The sequence below is a fragment of the Pleurodeles waltl genome, chromosome 3_1 (assembly GCF_031143425.1).
Source record: "Pleurodeles waltl isolate 20211129_DDA chromosome 3_1, aPleWal1.hap1.20221129, whole genome shotgun sequence".
In the NCBI taxonomy this organism is placed as follows: domain Eukaryota; kingdom Metazoa; phylum Chordata; class Amphibia; order Caudata; family Salamandridae; genus Pleurodeles; species Pleurodeles waltl.
Genome location: NC_090440.1, coordinates 399,135,720 through 399,153,562, shown reverse-complemented (window position 1 = coordinate 399,153,562; position 17,843 = coordinate 399,135,720). Strand labels below are relative to the sequence as shown.

The window sequence follows — 17,843 nt, the reverse complement described above, 5'->3', positions numbered from 1 at the left end:
TCTTAATGGATAGGCTTCACCCTCCAGAACATTCAATACAGAGACCTTCAATTGTTTATATGTACAACTGGTAAGCTCAACTTTTACATATATCAATAACCATGTTCAATATGTCATTCAGATTTCTCGCCCTCTGGTTCCCCCATTTCTTTTCCTATAAGGTATTGTTTGTATACATCCCAGAATTCTGCTGGCCTATTTGCAGGGGGAAGTAGCTCACTGTAATTATCTGTTTGCGTGTTACAATACGCCATATCTCTGTGCCACTCATCCACCTTAGGAATCGGTCCACGGTCCCACCGCATGGCGACCCTGCGCTTAGCAAGCAACAACCCCATTGCCACCAGTTTGCGAATAGCCTTCGGTAAGTGGCCATCCCATCCTACAAGTGCCAAGAATGGTCCAGCTTCTATTGGTTCCCCAACTATAGCTTCTAATTCGTTAATACCTGCCCTCCAGAAGCCTTTCATTCCTTCATACGTCCAGGCCATATGTAGGAAATCAGCCCGTTCGGCCCCACATCTAGGGCAGTTCGCACTATCACGCAGTCCATATCTATGCAGGCGGAGTGGGGTATAATATATTCTGTTAAGGAATTTGAAGTAGATAAGTCGATGTCTACCATTCAAGGAAACAGAGCGTGTTTTAGCACAGCAGTAACACCATTGCATATCCGTAATCTGCACACCCAGATCTCTTTGCCACTCCAGTCGGGCTTTTGAGAGCTCGTGGGCCCTTGATTCCTGCATCAGTGCATATAGACGGGACACCAAGCGTCTCAAACAACTCCCCTGCAGGACCAAAGAGAGCGACATGACCTCGGGGGGGCTCCTGCATGTCTTCACCTAAAAGCTGTGCTAGTGCATGCCGTGCCCTATAATACTGAAATTGATGTAGGGGGGTCGGCTCAACAGCCTCGTTCCTCTCCCGCTCCCAGTGTTTCATTATGTGGTTTTCAGATAAATCCCCCATTGTGTTAATGCCTAGTTCGCTCAGGGTGTGTATCAACTTACTATCGCGCCAAAGTGGAAACCAAGTGCAGCAATTCAACGGCACATGTGGAGAGTACAATAAAACCAATCCCTGCCTACACACGACTTCCTGCCATGCATTCGCCACCGAGTCCAGGGAGGCCAATACATTATATCGCCTGCTCGGGTGTGCTATAATTCGCCCTGTAACGGCGCCGGCGAGGCCAGCTCTCTCTCTATCTTAAGAAATGGGGTGTCATCCGGTCAGTGAAGCCAAGTCTGCGCCACCACAGCCCGGGCCGCCACACTATAGGTCTCTAGATCTGGGGCCCCTATCCCGCCCAGCTCGCATGGTAAGGTTAGTACACGCCACTGCACCCGGGGTTGCTTGTCTGCCCAGGCTAGTCTTATCAGTAATGATCTTAATGTGGTGAAATATTTTCTAGGCGGCACCATCGGTATATTCTGGAATAGGAAGAGAAAGCGTGGTAATACCACCATTTTCATCAACGCTACACGACCAAGCAAGGACAATGGGAGTCGAATCCATCTCTCCACATCAGTCACCAATTTCGCCATCACTGTGTCATAATTATCCATTACAATAATATTAGGGTCAGTATGAACTTTAATTCCCAGATATCTAACGGACCCAGTTTCCCATCTGAGTGGGAAACCCACCTCTGTCTGCTTTGTGGCCGGAGTCAGCGGAAACATCATTGATTTTCCCCAATTTACTTTAAGTCCGGACAGTGCGCCATATCGCACTATTTCTTGGAGCATCGGGGTGGCATTGTGCCCTGGGTCTTTGATATACAATAAGGTGTCATCAGCGTATGCAGAAATCACAACTGTATAATGTTTAAAATTAAGGCCTCAGTGACAATGATATTCCCTCAAGGCACAAGCCAGAGGTTCCAATGCATATAATAGGGGGGAAAGCGGGCATCCCTGTCTGGTACCTCTAGTGATGTCCAACGCTTCCGTTAATGTGCCGTTAACCTGAACTCGGGATCCCTGTACAATGTGGATATCAGGTGCAGAAACGTGTCCCCCACTCCGAACCGCCGCAGCGCAGCCCACAAGAAGTCCCACTCCACTGAGTCAAACGCCTTTTCCACGTCCTAAAAGACTGCTACAGCTTGTATATTGGTGTTAATGTTCTCTATAGTGCCAAATAAGTTGCGTAGGTTCATAGTTAAATTATGGCCGGGAACAAACTCTGCCTGTTCTGATTTAATCAGTAGGGGTAACACCCTGGCCAGCTGGTCTGCTAAAATTTTAGCATATATCTTGACATTTACATTCAACAACGATAGTGGTCTGTAGGAGGAGCATTGTTCAGGTGGTTTCCCTGGTTTAAGTAGTGTGATTATCTTAGCTTCCCGCATTGATGGAGGCATGCACCCGTCCGCCACCATCTCCTCAAACACCTCTTTTAAATGTGGGAGTATCAAAGTTTGGTATGCTTTGTAGAAATACACAGTCAAGCCATCAGGGCCTGGGGCCTTACCTTCAGCCATTCCCCCCAACGCCTTTGCTATTTCACCCAGAGTAAATGGTGCCCCGAGAGCCGCTCTATCGACATCCAACAGTTTTGGCAGTACAATGTGAGTGAGATAGTCCCTTATAGCATTTGGATCAGGGTCACCTTTGGTAGTGTATAAAGTTTGGTAATATTCATGAAATCTAGTAGCTACACTTTCAGGGTCACCGACCACGCTACCATCAGCAGCCACAGCATTGTTAATTAGATTGGCACTTCAACTGGGGGGATTAAATTCGCTAGAACTTCCCATACGCTCGGGCAACCGCATACTTCCCCATATGTCAAATTTCAAAGAGGGCTGTCTCTTGAAATTCTTGTAACTTAGCACAAATATGTCCTAATATATGTACATCCGCAGTGTCCCGATGTTCTTGCTCTAGCTGGGATAATTCACCTTCAAATAGTTGTAGTCGCCTTCGTATTTACCGGAGTACACCCGCATGTTTAGACATAGTGAGCCCTCTTATGTACACCTTAAATGTTTCCCAGACTGTGCTTACTCTGACGACTGACCCTTTATTGAGCTGGAAAAATTCCCTGATTGCATTGGCCAGTAATATTGGGACCGGCGAATGGTCTGAATAAGTTCGAGGCCAAGGAGCTTCGGGTGTCACTCTGTGTAACAGGCTGCAAGAGACTAACCACAGATCTATACGTGTACAAGTCGTGAGCTGTTGAGTAATGAGTATAGCCTCCTCTCTCTGGGTGTCTATATCTCCAGACATCCACCAGTCCCATACTAACCATTATGTCTAGTATTGCGCGTGCAGTAGCAGCCGGGCCCCTAGCTCTACCCCCAATCTATCTAATGTGGGTGTCAGCAAAGCTGTGGGCGGTCCCCCCATTTCATCGCCCGCGCAGCTAGGTCTCTGTAGAACTGAGGGTCGACGTAATTCGGTCTATATATTCCTATTAGTAAAAAGGTTAAAGCTCTCCCCTTACATTTTGCCGCCACATATCGTCCTCCAGGGTCTGTTTCCACCCCCCCAAAGTCAATGGCAGATGCACGGGAGGCCCACAATAGGACACCCCTAGAGTGAGTTGTGTAACCTGCAGCCAAGAACTGCCCCTGCATTCTGCGAGGAGTGAGCATAGGGCTATTCAGGGCCAAGAGTGTCTCCTGCAGAACTGCAATATCAACCTTGTGTCGATGTAAGTATGCAACTACCTCACGAGTTTTACATGCATCGTTAAGTCCCCTCACATTCCAGGTAACCAACCTAATCCTATGAGGACAGTTTTGTAAATCAGTAGTAGTATTCGCTAGAGTCATCTAATTCCCTAGTTGATTTTCTAGATCCGACTGTGCATAGTACTCGTCTGCATTTTGTCTGCTTCACTATATATAACTTTTCAAACATTACAGTTTCAACAACTTCCAGCACACCAACCCCCCTCCCACAATAGGCCAAACCCCAACCTGCCCATCTAGTTATTACTCTCCGAATCTCCCCACCTCTTACCCATTTAATACAATCCCCAACAAAACTATAAGTGGATCACACATGAAGGCGGATGTTGCTTCGCCTTAGCTAATAATTCTGTAATGCGGCTACCTGTACATATTACCAACGGACCACTCCAATGCCCCAGGGAATGTCCTATCTAGTGCGTGAAATGCGTGTGGCTAACTGCTACCATTAAACGTCCTCAAAACTTGTTATGATGGTTAATAACCCTGCGCAATAGGTCTATGCCTATAATTAACTCACCCTTCGCAGAGTTAGTGCTCTAATCAAATCTTCAACAGGAATAATTTTACAATCAAACCCTCAACTTGGATTAATCATCTGCCGGATCCGCTGCTGGAGCGATTCTCTTATCCGCTAGCTTACGATTCACAAATTGTTCCAGTTTTTTATGATCAGTAAAGAATATTGTACTTCTGTCAACATCCACTCTCAATTTGGCTGGGTATAACATTCTGTAGTCCAATTGCAGTGCTCTTAGTTGTTTCTTCCCTGTCAGAAATTGCTTCCTCGATTCCTGTACCTGCAATGTGAAATCTGGGTACAGTGAGAAGGACATCCCCTCGTATTGCAAAGTTTTCAACTCTAGTGCTCGCCTCAGCGCCACATCCCGGTCTCTATAGTTCAGCAGTCTCGCTATCACCGGTCGAGGTGGAGCCCCCGGCGGTGGGCGAGTCGACAGGGATCTATGTGCCCGTTCCACCACAAAGATCGCCGAAAAGGTTTCCCGACCCAGCAGCTGTATCAGCAGGTTTTCGATGAAGTTCTCCATATTTGCAATCTATGTGGACTCCGCTATTCCCACAATACGAAGGTTGTTCCTTCAAGAGCGGGACTCCAAATCATCCATCTTGTGTCTGAGAGTACCCAGCTCCGTGCTAACCTTTAGTTGTCCAGTGGCGAGTGCTGTTTCCCCATCTTCTGCAGTTGATACTCTTCTCTCCGTTTGGTCTAAACGCTCCGCCTGCTTATTAAGCCGCTCAGACATTCTGTCCATGCGATACGATAGAGAGTCGATTTTACCATCTATTTGGGTTAAACTTTGTTGCATAGCTGCCAAAATATGTCGCAGGTCTTGAGCTTCATGAGCAGGGACCTCTGAGGTCTTCTCCAGCTCAGTCTCTGTGACCTCCCTGGTTTGGCTGAACGTTTTGCGCCGTTCAAAGTGTAGTTTAGCCTGGGCTTTGTCGGTTTTCCCCATGGTGCCACGTGTTAGTTTCCCCTCTGTGTGGCGATCCCACCATCTCCAATGAATTTACTTGTTGAGTTATTACAATGTTGTAGGTGCGGTGTCCCTACCACAGTCGAGGGCAACTCCGCGGGGTCGACACCTCCGATCAGGGGGTTCAGAACAGGTGTTGCTTAGACGAGGCGCACCCGCCTCAATCAGTGCCTCCCTGCCATCCACCGAATTCGCGATGTCCAACCCGGGGACCAGTAACAATCAGCGTGCCAAGGTCCGCATTCGTAGGGGCCTGCTTTCAGCAAAATTGAGCTCGCTCCCTAAGTCACTCCAGCAAGCACAACAGTATCACCCTTGGACCCTGTTCATCCCCGTTCCCGCTGGGCAGTTCAGTCTGACTCTGTCCACACAGAGCGGAGGGTCTCTGCGACTATTTCAGTTTTGCTGGCGCCTCACCTCAAGGTCCTCATCGCGGCCCCACCGCCTCTCTTCATGCAGCCGGCCCCGCCACGGCGCGCTGATGCACACAAACGGCACACCACGGAGGCCGCCGCCACCTCGCGGTTCTGCCCGGGGACGCTCCTGACCGCACCCCACAGCGGATCCCGGGTACGGTCAAGAACACCCCCAGTCGCCACCGGACCTCACCCGCGGTGTGCGCGCAAGCGGACTCCAGCGCCGTCGCGTTCCATCCAGGCCATTTCCGTCCGGCCCTGGCTCACGCCCTCGGTACCTCCGTACGGCCCGGCAATTGCACCGGACCACTTTGGAGGCGCCAGACGGCTTCAATCTTTCCTCCAGTTACTTACGCAGTGATTGCCACTTTAGGAAACCCGAGACATCGGGTGTGGCCCGCAGTATTTTGTCCGGATCGTTGGGTAGCCGGTGGAGCTCTGCTACAATGCGGCCATCTTGCGGCTTGGCAAGCTCCGCCCACCCCCCCACCACCAACTTTACCACAGAGCTCACCAGTACATTTCCTTCAGTCACGATCTCCTACACATTCATCTACTGGGATTGTAGTTCCCTATTCTTCAGAGTGATTTGGAAGGGCCTTCTGACTACCCACAGAGCCCCAGAAATCCTCAAAAAGACTATAATGTTGACCCACAGGATGACCTGGATTTAGAACACATCCCTATTGAGCTATCATTTCCAGACGACACCACAAGTTACCACAATGCCCTACACAGAACTGCAGTATACCGTAAAGTAGATATGCATGTTACCCCCGAAGAGGAGGAAGTTCTAGTAGAGACTTTGTCCAGAACAGAGAGGACATGTTCAGTATCTCCCTATGATAAAGTTGATGCTAAAACTGTCTATGGAGATGTTCAAGATCTGTTAAAAAGTGGGGTACTCACTCCTAGGGTAGAGAGAAAACATAAACCATCACCCCCAGATATATTATAAATTAGAGGACATCCCTCACCAGATTATTTAGTTGTGCCTAACACTCAGAAACTGACAGCTGCACAAGCAACATGAGAATCCCCTCTCCTGACAAGGAAAATAAGCGGATTGAAGCTGCGGGAAAGAGGGTGGCTGTAGGCAACGCCAGTCTCATTGGTGGCTTGCCAACTCTGTAGAACTGCTTTCTATGGGAAGAGATGGAATATCTTCTCCAACATATTCACAGATGAGTATAAAAAGAAGGGGGATGATCTTGTTAATTAAGGAAAACTTATACCTAATGTGCCCATTAGATGCACATTTGATGCGGCTGACACTTTAGCAAGAGTTATCAACTCTGCAATGCTTCTGTGGGGGCATGTGTGGCTGCGCATTTCAGGTTTCAAACCGGAGGTGCAACAACCCTGGTTAATTGTCCTGTTTGATGGGAAACATCTCTTTGTCCCCAGGTCGATGAAATGTTGGAAAAGATTAAGTACACTAAGACAGCAAAGGCAATGGGCGCACTACAAAAATCCACTCCATGCCAGTCCTTTTAGGGGCAGCAGTGGAGGGGTGAAGGTAAACTATCCCCCTCAGACCAGGGGCAATCTTATCAAACACAACAACAGGTTTTGGCAGAGGCTAATATAGAGACAAGGGATTCAGAGGGAAAGATGGAGGTACACCATTTAAGGGGTGCCTCCACCACCAAGCAGTGACTCCCCTCTCATTCCCGCGATCACACAGCACCTGTTGGGGGAAGAATACTGAGGTTCCAGACACACTGGGCAGACATCAGCTCCGACCAGTAGGTTCTTTCAGTTATACAGCCTGGTTATTGTCTTGAGCTCCTAACAACCCTGCCAAACATTCCTCCACGCAAACACATGACATCTTCTGATGGAAGAAGTAATGGCACTCCTTACAAAAGGGGCCTTCTATTCAGTCCCAAACCTGTATCAAGGCAGAGGAGTGTATTTCCTATACTTCTTACATCCAAGAAAGGACGAGACATTACTGCCGATACTAGACCTCAGGGCTCTCAAATGAAACATCCTATTGGAAACTTTTCATATAGTGACCCTTCAGGCTGTAATCCTGCTTTTACAGGAAGCCGAGTTCATGACAGCCCTCGATCTCAAAGTCTCATATTTTCACATCCGCATCCATTCTGTTCACCACAAATGCCCGAGGTTTGCTGTAAGTGGCCTGCATTATCATTTCAAAGTACTGGACTTTGGATCCACAGTAGCTCTAAGGTTATTCACAAAATGTCTTCAAGGAGTAGCAACTCACCGAAGGAGACCCGGGATCCATATCTTTCCCTGTTTGGATGATTGACTGATAAAGAGTGCAACAGAGCCAAATGTGTACAGGATACACAAGACACCATCTCCCTGCTCCACAAACTCAGATTCACAATAAATGCCACAAAGTCTCATTTGGAACTACATTCAGTTTCAACCCTATTTGGCTGCAAACCCCATCTCTGTCACAGCAAAAGCCTGCCCCAATCTCCAAAGGGTTCTTAATCTCCAGAGCCAACTGGCTCTTTTTGTACCACATTATTGTCTGACAGTCAGGCCGGTAATGCAACGCGTAGGTATGATAGCTTCTTGCAGAGCCATTGTACCCTATGCCAGACTGCACATGGGCCCTCTACTGGAGTGCATAGTGTCACAGTGGTCACAAGCGGAGGGTAATCTGGAGTATCTAGTGTTGATTCCACCCTTAGTTCACCGTTCCCTGCAATGGTGGCACAGCAGCAATCGGCTGCAGGAAAGGGCTTTCATGGACCCAAACCCACAATTGATCATTACCATGGACGCACCACTCAAATCTTGGGGGTCACACATGTTGGAGATGATAGTCCAAAGAGTATGGACTGTTTAACAATGGACTCATCACATCAGTTTTTAGAGCGCCTAACAATTGATCTGGTGCTCAGGGCCTTCCTCTTGTACATTCATCACAAAGTTTTCCTCATAAAAACATACAACATAAGAGTGAAGTATTACATACAGAAACAGGGGGCAATAATTCCCTTGAGCTATTACAGCTAAACCAAAGGATGTGGAAATGGGCAGTACACCTACACATTTACCTTCTGACAGAATATCTCCCAGGAGTAGGCAGTGGGTATGCTGACCTCTTAAGCAGGATACAGCAACAAGTCCACAAGTGGTAGCTCCGCCCACAAGTCCTTCAGCAGTACTTCCAAATCTGAGGAACAGCAGAAAAAGCCAACACTTCACCGCCATGAATCATCACCCACAGTCACAAGGCAAAAAACTGGATGAATTGGTCAAGGATATTTTCATGCAATTTTGTGCCATTCCCACTACTTCCATATGTGGTGAGGAAGCTCAGGCAAACCTCTCTCACCCTAATTTTAATGGTATTCCCAACCTGGGCCTGACAACCATGGTACACCACTCTACTCATATTGTTGGTGGTCCCCCAAGATAAACTTCCCAACAGGCAGGACCTTCTCGCACAAAATCACTTGGTAATCAGACGCCCAGATCACAAACAACTTAATCTAGCAATCTGGCTCCTGCAGTCCTACAGTTTGGGTACCTAAACATACCATCAGAATGTATGGACGTCCTTAAATTGGCAAGGCACCCTACAACCAGAACCTGCTATGCAGATAAATGGTAGCTATTGTTCTGCACAGTACATTGATCATATCAACACTACAGTACAAACTTTATTCTACATCTTCAGCGGTCAGGCCTAGCCTATACATCTATATGCCTTCACCTTGCAGCCATTGCTGCATATCTACAAAACAAGGAACACCTTTCACTGTTTAGAATCTCCATTTTCAAAGTGTTTATGGAAAGTTTTAAAAGGATAATACCTCCAAGAACTCCACCTGCTCCAATTTGGAATCTTAATGTGGTACCAACTAGGCTCATGGGGCCTCCCCTTTGAGCCTTTACACCCATGTCCATTTCAGTTCCTTTCATGGAAAGTTGCATTTCTAGTGACAGTTGCCTCACTAAGGCGAGTTAGTGAAATACAAGGGCTCACTCTACAAGAGCCGATTTTTCAACTGTATCAGGACAGGATTGTCCTAAGACCCAGTCCAAAGTTTTTCCCTGAAGTTCTGTTATCCTTTCACCTCAATCAGACAATTGAGTTGCCAGTTTTCTTTTGAAATCCACAGTTGATAGTAGAAAGAGCATTTCACACTTTAGATGTAAAGAGAGCATTACTATACCACATTGACAGAACTAAATCGTTTTTTCAATCATATTTTTCCAATCCTGACAGGGTCATGCTCTATCCAAAGCAAGGATTGCTAGATGAGTAGTCCAGTGTATTGAAACTTGTTACAACAAGATGACTTTACTGTCCCTCCTCCACCCCAAGTGACACATTCTACTAGGAAGAAAGGTGCCTCTATGGCTTTCTTAGTTAACATTCCTATAGCTGATATTTGTAAAGCAGCTACTTGGTCAATACCACACACAGTTACTTAATATTACAGTGTGGATGGCTTTGTACGCCAGCAGGCATGTGTAGGACAAGATATACTAAGACCTTTATTTCAAATGCCTGTAATGCCCATTGACTATCCACGGCGTGGGTAGAACTACTTAACAGTCTGTGATAATGTCACTTACTTTGGGAGCATCTGTTCATGGCTTGTAGTGCTGTAGATTAAATGCACCCGCCACCTCCCTGGAATTCACTGGTTGTTCCAGGTAATACTAATAAAATTCAAATATTCACTTTATTTACATTGACATTGGATTATTATCACTATTGGCTATTTGTAGCTCCACTATACCTGCACTTGACATGAGAAAACCAATCTGAAGATGGAGCCAAGGGACATGTGCAATACCTTGTAGTGAATCCTAGTTTGTTTTAATGGGATACAGGAGTTAGCTTAGCCTTTGGCTTGCAGACTCGTGCCCCCGTCACCTAGTGACTTTTACCCTACTTAGCTTGCTCTCTTTTAGCACATTTATTTAATTAAATATTTTAAGATGGCTACCTTGTTTTTAGTTAGGCCCATGTTTTAGTTTGCGTTATCGGTGCCAATGCGCTATGGCGTCAATATCAAGCGACAAAGATAAACTGTAGGTGTTCACATTAGGTACTTTCCCTCTTCACGCTTTCGGGGAAATTGTTTATTTAAATTACCGTCCCAAGCATGTCTTGTTATCTATTGTTTGAGAATATACCTACGTCAGGGTTCCAAGCAGACCTGTATAAATAATCCTCACTTAAACAGATAGTCAGAGGGATTCCGACCAGATGCCATCGCTGCTATCGATGCTGCACGTTGCCTTGACGCTGACCCAGTCTTCGTGTCCTTACAGAGTCTAAGCTAGAGACCTCATTCCAAGGTAAAAAGGGTTGGGGGCTCTTCTCATGGACATGGCATTGGCAGATTAGGTTTAACATACCTATCTCTCTTTTACGTTAGGGGTTAGGCTCATGATGCTAGGGCATTAGGACATATATCATATCTTATGTCAGTACATGTTATTGCAAGATGGTGGGGGTCTTTGTATTAATGACTCTTGTCTTTACCATTCTGTTTCTTGCACTGTTCATTATCCTAATCATTGCAGCCCATGCAACTTATCGCAGATTGCAGTTTTGCTAAATAAAACCTATTGAAACTTTACTACATCGTCTTCATTGCCTGTGTTTGATTCAGACATGTTGTTCATGTCAGAAAGGGGTAATCTCCGTTTAATCATTACACTCCCTGAGATGTCAGACTCATGAGTCCATAGGTTTTTGATGAGGTGCTGCTTGTGAGCCGGGAGGGTTGGAACAACAGTTGCGATTTGTTGTAGGATTGGCATAGGTGCTTACAATCATAAGTACTGTCATCCTTAATCCAGCAGTTTTGCCTAGAGCAAAATCAAACTATGACATGACGCCACCAACAATGGTGTTTAGCCACTAATTTACAGATACCCCGATTATCACTGTCTCACATACTTAAGTCCCCTAAGTACCATTATACGGAGACGTCCGTGGTCTTGGGGAAGATCCTTCTCCGCAGAACAGGGAGTACCTAATTAGGCTGTAGGTTGTTCGAGCTCGAACTCTTAAAAGGACTTTTCTCCCCATTTGGTGTTCTATCTCTTTTACCTATTTCACAATATGGCTAACACCATACAAATTCCTGGGAATGCTAGACAAGCTCTAACTGTACACCTAGTAGCACATGGCTTAAGAGCAGAGGGATGTTACATTCATAGTGGAAGCTAGTGAAGCTTACCAAACAGAAACATTTTATTCCTGGGTTCACTTTCCTAAGGGAAAAATCACTACATTCACATTCCACACATACAGAATTGCAAATGTACCAATACGGTACCAAGCATACTAGTATCATGAAATACCACTCACTTATCAGGAGCATCAGAACTGGTTTGAAGGCATCCTACCACATGTAATACAACCCGTGAGATTAGGTCCCTTAGATAACGAAGGACCAACGTGACCTATGTTTGCCACATACACACCTCACCCAGGTATACAAAACATGCAGGCAGCAGACCTGCGAAACTTATACCTTGAAATATTAACACTTTACAGACTACTTGTTCAGTTCATAATGCGAACTTTGAACACTATCACCAACGCGTCCAGCTCCACCAGCACCTGCTGGAAATCAATTGGCTACTGGGATTAATCCACAAACAGTGCATACAATCATGGGTAAGGTACCCACAGAACGAGAGAAAATACCGTTCTGGATAGCACAGAAAACAAATCAGCTGGAAGCTGTGTTTCCCCATATGGGACCACAGGAGAAACCTAAAATTCTCACGATGTGCTTGCCCTTTGGGATGGTTCCCTCGGTGGATGACTGCGCCACATGGGGTACAGTTTTTGCTGTAATTTATACTACCACACATGGTACCCCGACATTTGCCAATTTGCCGGAAGTGTTAAAACAAATACAGAATGAGCACGGGGCTGCACCAGGCCTAGATTTTGGGATGAAATTAATGCGTAACTTCGATGCAGTCTCCTCAATCATACTCAGTAATATCAAAGCGGAACTGGTAGCACTGGCTATACGCCAGCATCTCTGAGAAATTCCACATTTGGACCAGGAGAAAGAGCTACCGAACATTATTTCCGACACCTATACTAGTATATGACGGAATAGTTTGGGAACCAAGCTGAAGAAGCTCGAATTACAGAGTACCATCCCTAAGGAAGGTACTAAACAGGCACAGGAGGGTTCTAAGACATGGACATGGCATTGGCAGAATAGGTTTAACATACCTAGCTCTCTTTTAGGTTAGAGGTTAGGTTCATTATGCTAGGGTATTAGGACATATATCATATCTCATGTCATTACATGTTATTGCAAGATGGTGGGGGTCTTTGTACTAATGACTCTTGTCTTTACCATTCTGTTTCTTGCTCTGTTCATTATCCTAATCATTGCAGCCCATGCAACTTATCGCAGACTGCAATTTTGCTAAAATAAAACCTATTGAAACGTTACTTCATTGCCTGTATTTGATTGAGACATGTTGTTCATATGAGAAAGGGGGTAATCTCTGTTTAACTCCAACACTCCCTGAGATGTCACACTCTTGAGTCCATGCGTAAAGGCTGCCACAAATCACCTTTTACTCTTTGGGTTTTTGGTGAGGTGCTGCTTGTGAGCCGGGAGGGTTGGGACGACAGTTGCAATTTGTTGTAGGATTGGCATAGTCGCCTACAAACATAAGTACTGTCATCCTTAAACCAGCAGTTGTGCCTGGAGCAAGAGTCAAACTACGACAGCCTCAAAGAGGAGAAGTCACAGTGACTCAAAGACTTCTTCGAAGAAAAACAAGTTGTAAACATCTGAGCCAAACACTACAGGGCAGGAGTATGCACAGCATGTGGATTTACAGCACTACATGCCACAAATACGTGCTTACAAGGTATGCAACATACTCCAACTCTTACATCTGTTAAAACAATTAAACTACAGGCATTAACCATCAAAGAACAATTATCTGAAATATGTCAAAGATAAAGTAATCTTACATACAAATCCATCTTTCATGCTGAAGGTTCTCAGTTAAACCACCAGTTTACAGGGGAAGCTGCTTTTCCCTCTGCAGATCGTTGCACTGAATAGGCTTTAGATTTATTCCATTCCACCCGTAGACCATGAAATTTGCATTTATCGCTTTATCAATGTCTGTGCGTTTAATGTTCAGGAACAAAATCATGTCATACCTCTTTGCTGCTCCCCATTTCCAATCTTACAGGTCAGTGGTTCGATTGTGATGACAAAAAGGAGAGGAGAGAACGGGCATCCCTTCCTTGTTCCTACCTCCTATCCATAGGGTTCTAATACGACAATGCCCGGACAGTCCATCGCTTTGGCCTTTTTTATAGCAATTTAGTCCACTCTCTGAATCTCCCTCCCCACTAGGTCCAGGAATGAGGTGATGGTAATGTTATTTGGTTGTTTTCTATCTAGAAAAATCTTGTGTATCTTCTGCATGTATTTGAAAGTTTACTTGTTGCTGCTCAAGTATCTTTGTTGGGAACAGACGTAAATGATCAACAAGGATCATGATAGGGAAAACCTTTGCTAAACATTTTAGGATACTAGGTATGTGGAATGTGGATTCGGACTTTTTGGCTGTGGTGGGAAACAAAAGATTGGATCCAAGTTAGATCCTGCTGCTTGGAGAATGAATATTCTGTTTAAAAGTTTTTTCAAACCTCAAAAGATGCATCTGAACCCACATTTGGTGCATATTTACATGTCTTTTCCATGTTATTTCATGTAAGTTGCAGCAAGGCCGTATATATTTTAACTAACAGAGTTATGCCATCAACATATTCAGATTTTTCTTCATGTGTGTTTTTATGTCTTGTTTAGGACAATTTCATTCCAACTCCCAGTCTGGATGAAAGTCCCTGCAGAGACAAAACTAAAACTCAAGAAGGGGAGTCTGCATCAGCAGCAGACTCTAAATCTCTTGAAGAATGTTTGGATGCAAATCATGAAGAGTCCAATGTAGATGATAATTCCTCTAAGTGGCAGCTGTCTATAAGTGACCATAGTCAGTCTTTTGCAGAGGATGGAGAAACAAATGCACAAAGGGAAAATTATGAAGATAGTGAATGCACCCAAATAGAAGACATGGAACACACCTCTAGTTCCTCAGAGTCAAGAAAGGGATCCTCGTCTGTGCACAGCCTTCATCTTTTGCTAACTGAAGACAGTGAACCCATGGCATGTGTTAAATCCTTATCCATGGGAAAAGAAATGGCTGTTGTTTCTCAAGCAGCCTCTTGCCCATCAGCTCCTACAAATGACAAAACTGAAGTGCCAACAACTTGTGTTCCCTCAGAAACTCGGCCTGAAAAACAAGTAGCTTCAGCCTCATCATACCCTTCTCCGGCTTCTTTTAGTATTTTACAGGAAAGTGAGACAGAACCGGTGAAGCAGTGCTCACATGTCACAAATCTCTCAAACAACGAGTCATCTGTAGAGGAAGTCGCTGAAACTCCCTCTGAGCAACAAGGGATAGAAAAAGAGCCAAAATTGTGTGAGGAAGGTGGAATGACACAAGGTGTTGCTCTGTATCTCACTCAATCCCAAACACAATCTGATGGGTTGTCTCTCCAATGTAAAGTGTACGAACAACAAAACAAGCCAATGGAAACTGATGTTAATGCATCATCAGCAGAGCATTTCACAAGCAAATATCCTCCAGTGTTTGAACAGTCTTTAGAAGACTTAGCTTTGAGACAGGAGAAAGGATCTGGTGATGCTGACATTGGTAGATTAGAAGCAAAGACCATGAAGAAGATAACAACGGAAGAGTGCACAGAAACATTTTCAAAACTTCCCACTTGCCCAGAATCCATTGTTGTGCAGTCTGTTGCAAATCTTTGTCCCAATAGTATGAGCACAAGGTCTGAAGCTGAAGCAGAATCCAGTTCCAAAACAAATCTTAAAGCGAATGATCCTTCAGTGACATTAGCGGTTTTATCTGAATACCAGCCGATACCATCTGAAGATCATAATCCGCTAGACACAAAAGAAGACAATGGGAGATTAAAAAATGTACCAGTGCGTTTACAGGGAAAGGAACATTCTGGTGCTGGAAATGCAAAGGCAGACAAATTGATAACAGCGAGTGAAAGCAATCAACCACAGCATTCAGTTGATGCAGCAGAAGAAACTGGAGTATCAGTGGCACTTAAAAAAAAATCACCTGAGCAGCCTCTGCCTGTGGAACCAAAGAATAATGTATCAGTAACTGAACAGGAGGTCACGCCACAACATCCTGAACATATGAGAACAACAATGGAGACACCAAAAGAGCAACAGAAGCCTGGAGGTAAACTCCATTATGGACTCCTACCTCCGATCCTTCCAGAGAAGGATAATCAGATATCTGCAAGGCTAAGGGCCCAGCCAAGTGGAAGTCCACACCTAGGTTCAGATACATCTTCGCAAGATAATGATCCAGCGACTGTGGTATGTGAGGTGAAAGCACAAGATATTTCAATGAAATTAAAGGAGCACAATCAAAAGAGTAGTTTATTTGAAGAAAATAGAAAAAATGTACTGTTGACAATGCAGGAGAATCAAACAACTGCAGGGACTCCAGAAGACATGACAGCAACATTCCAAAATAATGAGGAGCACCGAACTCCTGCACGTGGTAACAAAGATATTTCAATGCAGAATTCAACACCTGCAGGTAGCATGAAAGAAATGCCAGCCTGTGCAGCCAGTGTGAAAGAAGTATCTGTGAACCAACAGAAGAGTCGAGGTCCTGCATTATGTGCAAAGGAGAGTATACCTGTAAAAGTGCAAGAGATGCAGTCATGTATCAAGACTGTTGAAAACATTGCTGTGACAATGCAGGGAAGCTTTGGACCTACTGTACAAGAAAATAAAGATGTCCCTGTGACACTGAAAGAGCAACGATCATCTGTAGGCACTGTGAAAGCTGAACCGGCACATCAGAAGTGTCAAACACCTGTTGAAGTGGTATTAAAAGATATTCCAGCATCAGGACAGGAGAGCCCCGCAGCAGTGGGAATAAGAAAAGACATTTCAGCATCGCAGCAGGAAAGTAAAATTACTGCAGTAGAGTTCATCAGTGTGGCAGGTCAGGATACTCATGTATGTGCAGCAAGCTTCAAAAGGGGCACTATAGGATCCAAAAGTGTGATAGGGGACAAAAATCAGAGTACTGCAAGGAATTGTGAAGAACATCTCCAGCACGGACTGCATCATACAAATCCTGCAGGAGCAATCAAAAGTGTGCCAGTAGAACCCCATGATAGTGGTTACCAAATGCTATGTGTAAGTGCGAATGATGTGCCAATGGAAATTACTCGTCATCAAACTCCTCCAGGTAGTGTTAAAGATGAGCCAATGGAAACTACAGAGTGTCCTCAGCACACCCTTTCAACGACTGTAAAAGATGTAATAGAGGAACTATCTGAAAGCCCCCAAAAAACATTTGAAAGCAACACAAAAGCTATGCAGATCACACTTCCCAAGTGTCATCAATCTTCTTTGGGTGGGGCACCTCTTCCGGTACCACAGAATCAAGAGCAACAAACAGCAGGCACAACTAATGTACCACCAAATGTTCAAGTGAGTCCTCAAATTCAAACTGTTAGTGGTAGTGTGGAAGTTGTGTCAGTTGGATTGCAAGATTCCCAAACTTTTGAAAAGGGAATGAAAAATGTACCCCTGGAACAACAGCCAAACCTGGAATGTCAAACACCCAAAGATAATGTTAACAATATGCCAATGGTACTCCAGGAGACTAGAGTCCCTCAGAGTGGCATGAAAAATGCTCCATTTATGCTGCAAGCTAAGGAAACACTTCATCCACTTGTTTCAGAAAGGTCTGGACAAATGCCACTTTCACAGCCAGAGCTCAAGCAGAGAGAATCAAAAGTTGTTCTTTCAGGATATAGTTTGCCAAAGAAGTCCAGCCAAATGGAAATCATAGGATCAGAAAGACGTTCACAGGAGCGGTTAGCTGACTGTTCTGCACGTAGCCTGTGTGACAATTCAAGTGGTGAGTCTATATCCCTTCATATACAAATTTGTTTAATTGGCTTTGTGAAGAAGAGATGCTTTATATGAGGTGGGCTATCTCCACTGGATCTGTCTGACACAGTTAATCTACTTTCATTATAAAATACATGCATATGTGTTTTTTCCCTTAACCTTGTTTACTTAAGTAAAGTGCTTTGTTTTCAGAGCTCTTCACTGTATTTTATATTTATTA

The 17,843-nt window shown here is 44.9% G+C and overlaps 1 protein-coding gene across 8 annotated transcripts in view; it reads left to right on the top strand.

The window, feature by feature from the left end:
* TP53BP1 (tumor protein p53 binding protein 1) overlaps positions 1-17,843 on the top strand; it is an 848,450-nt gene that overhangs the window by 346,694 nt on the left and 483,913 nt on the right. For all 8 annotated transcript variants that reach the window (XM_069222604.1, XM_069222600.1, XM_069222601.1 and 5 more), the window contains exon 12: positions 14,453-17,630. In XM_069222604.1, the coding sequence (XP_069078705.1) occupies positions 14,453-17,630 (3,178 nt within the window). The remainder of the gene's footprint in view (positions 1-14,452; positions 17,631-17,843) is intronic.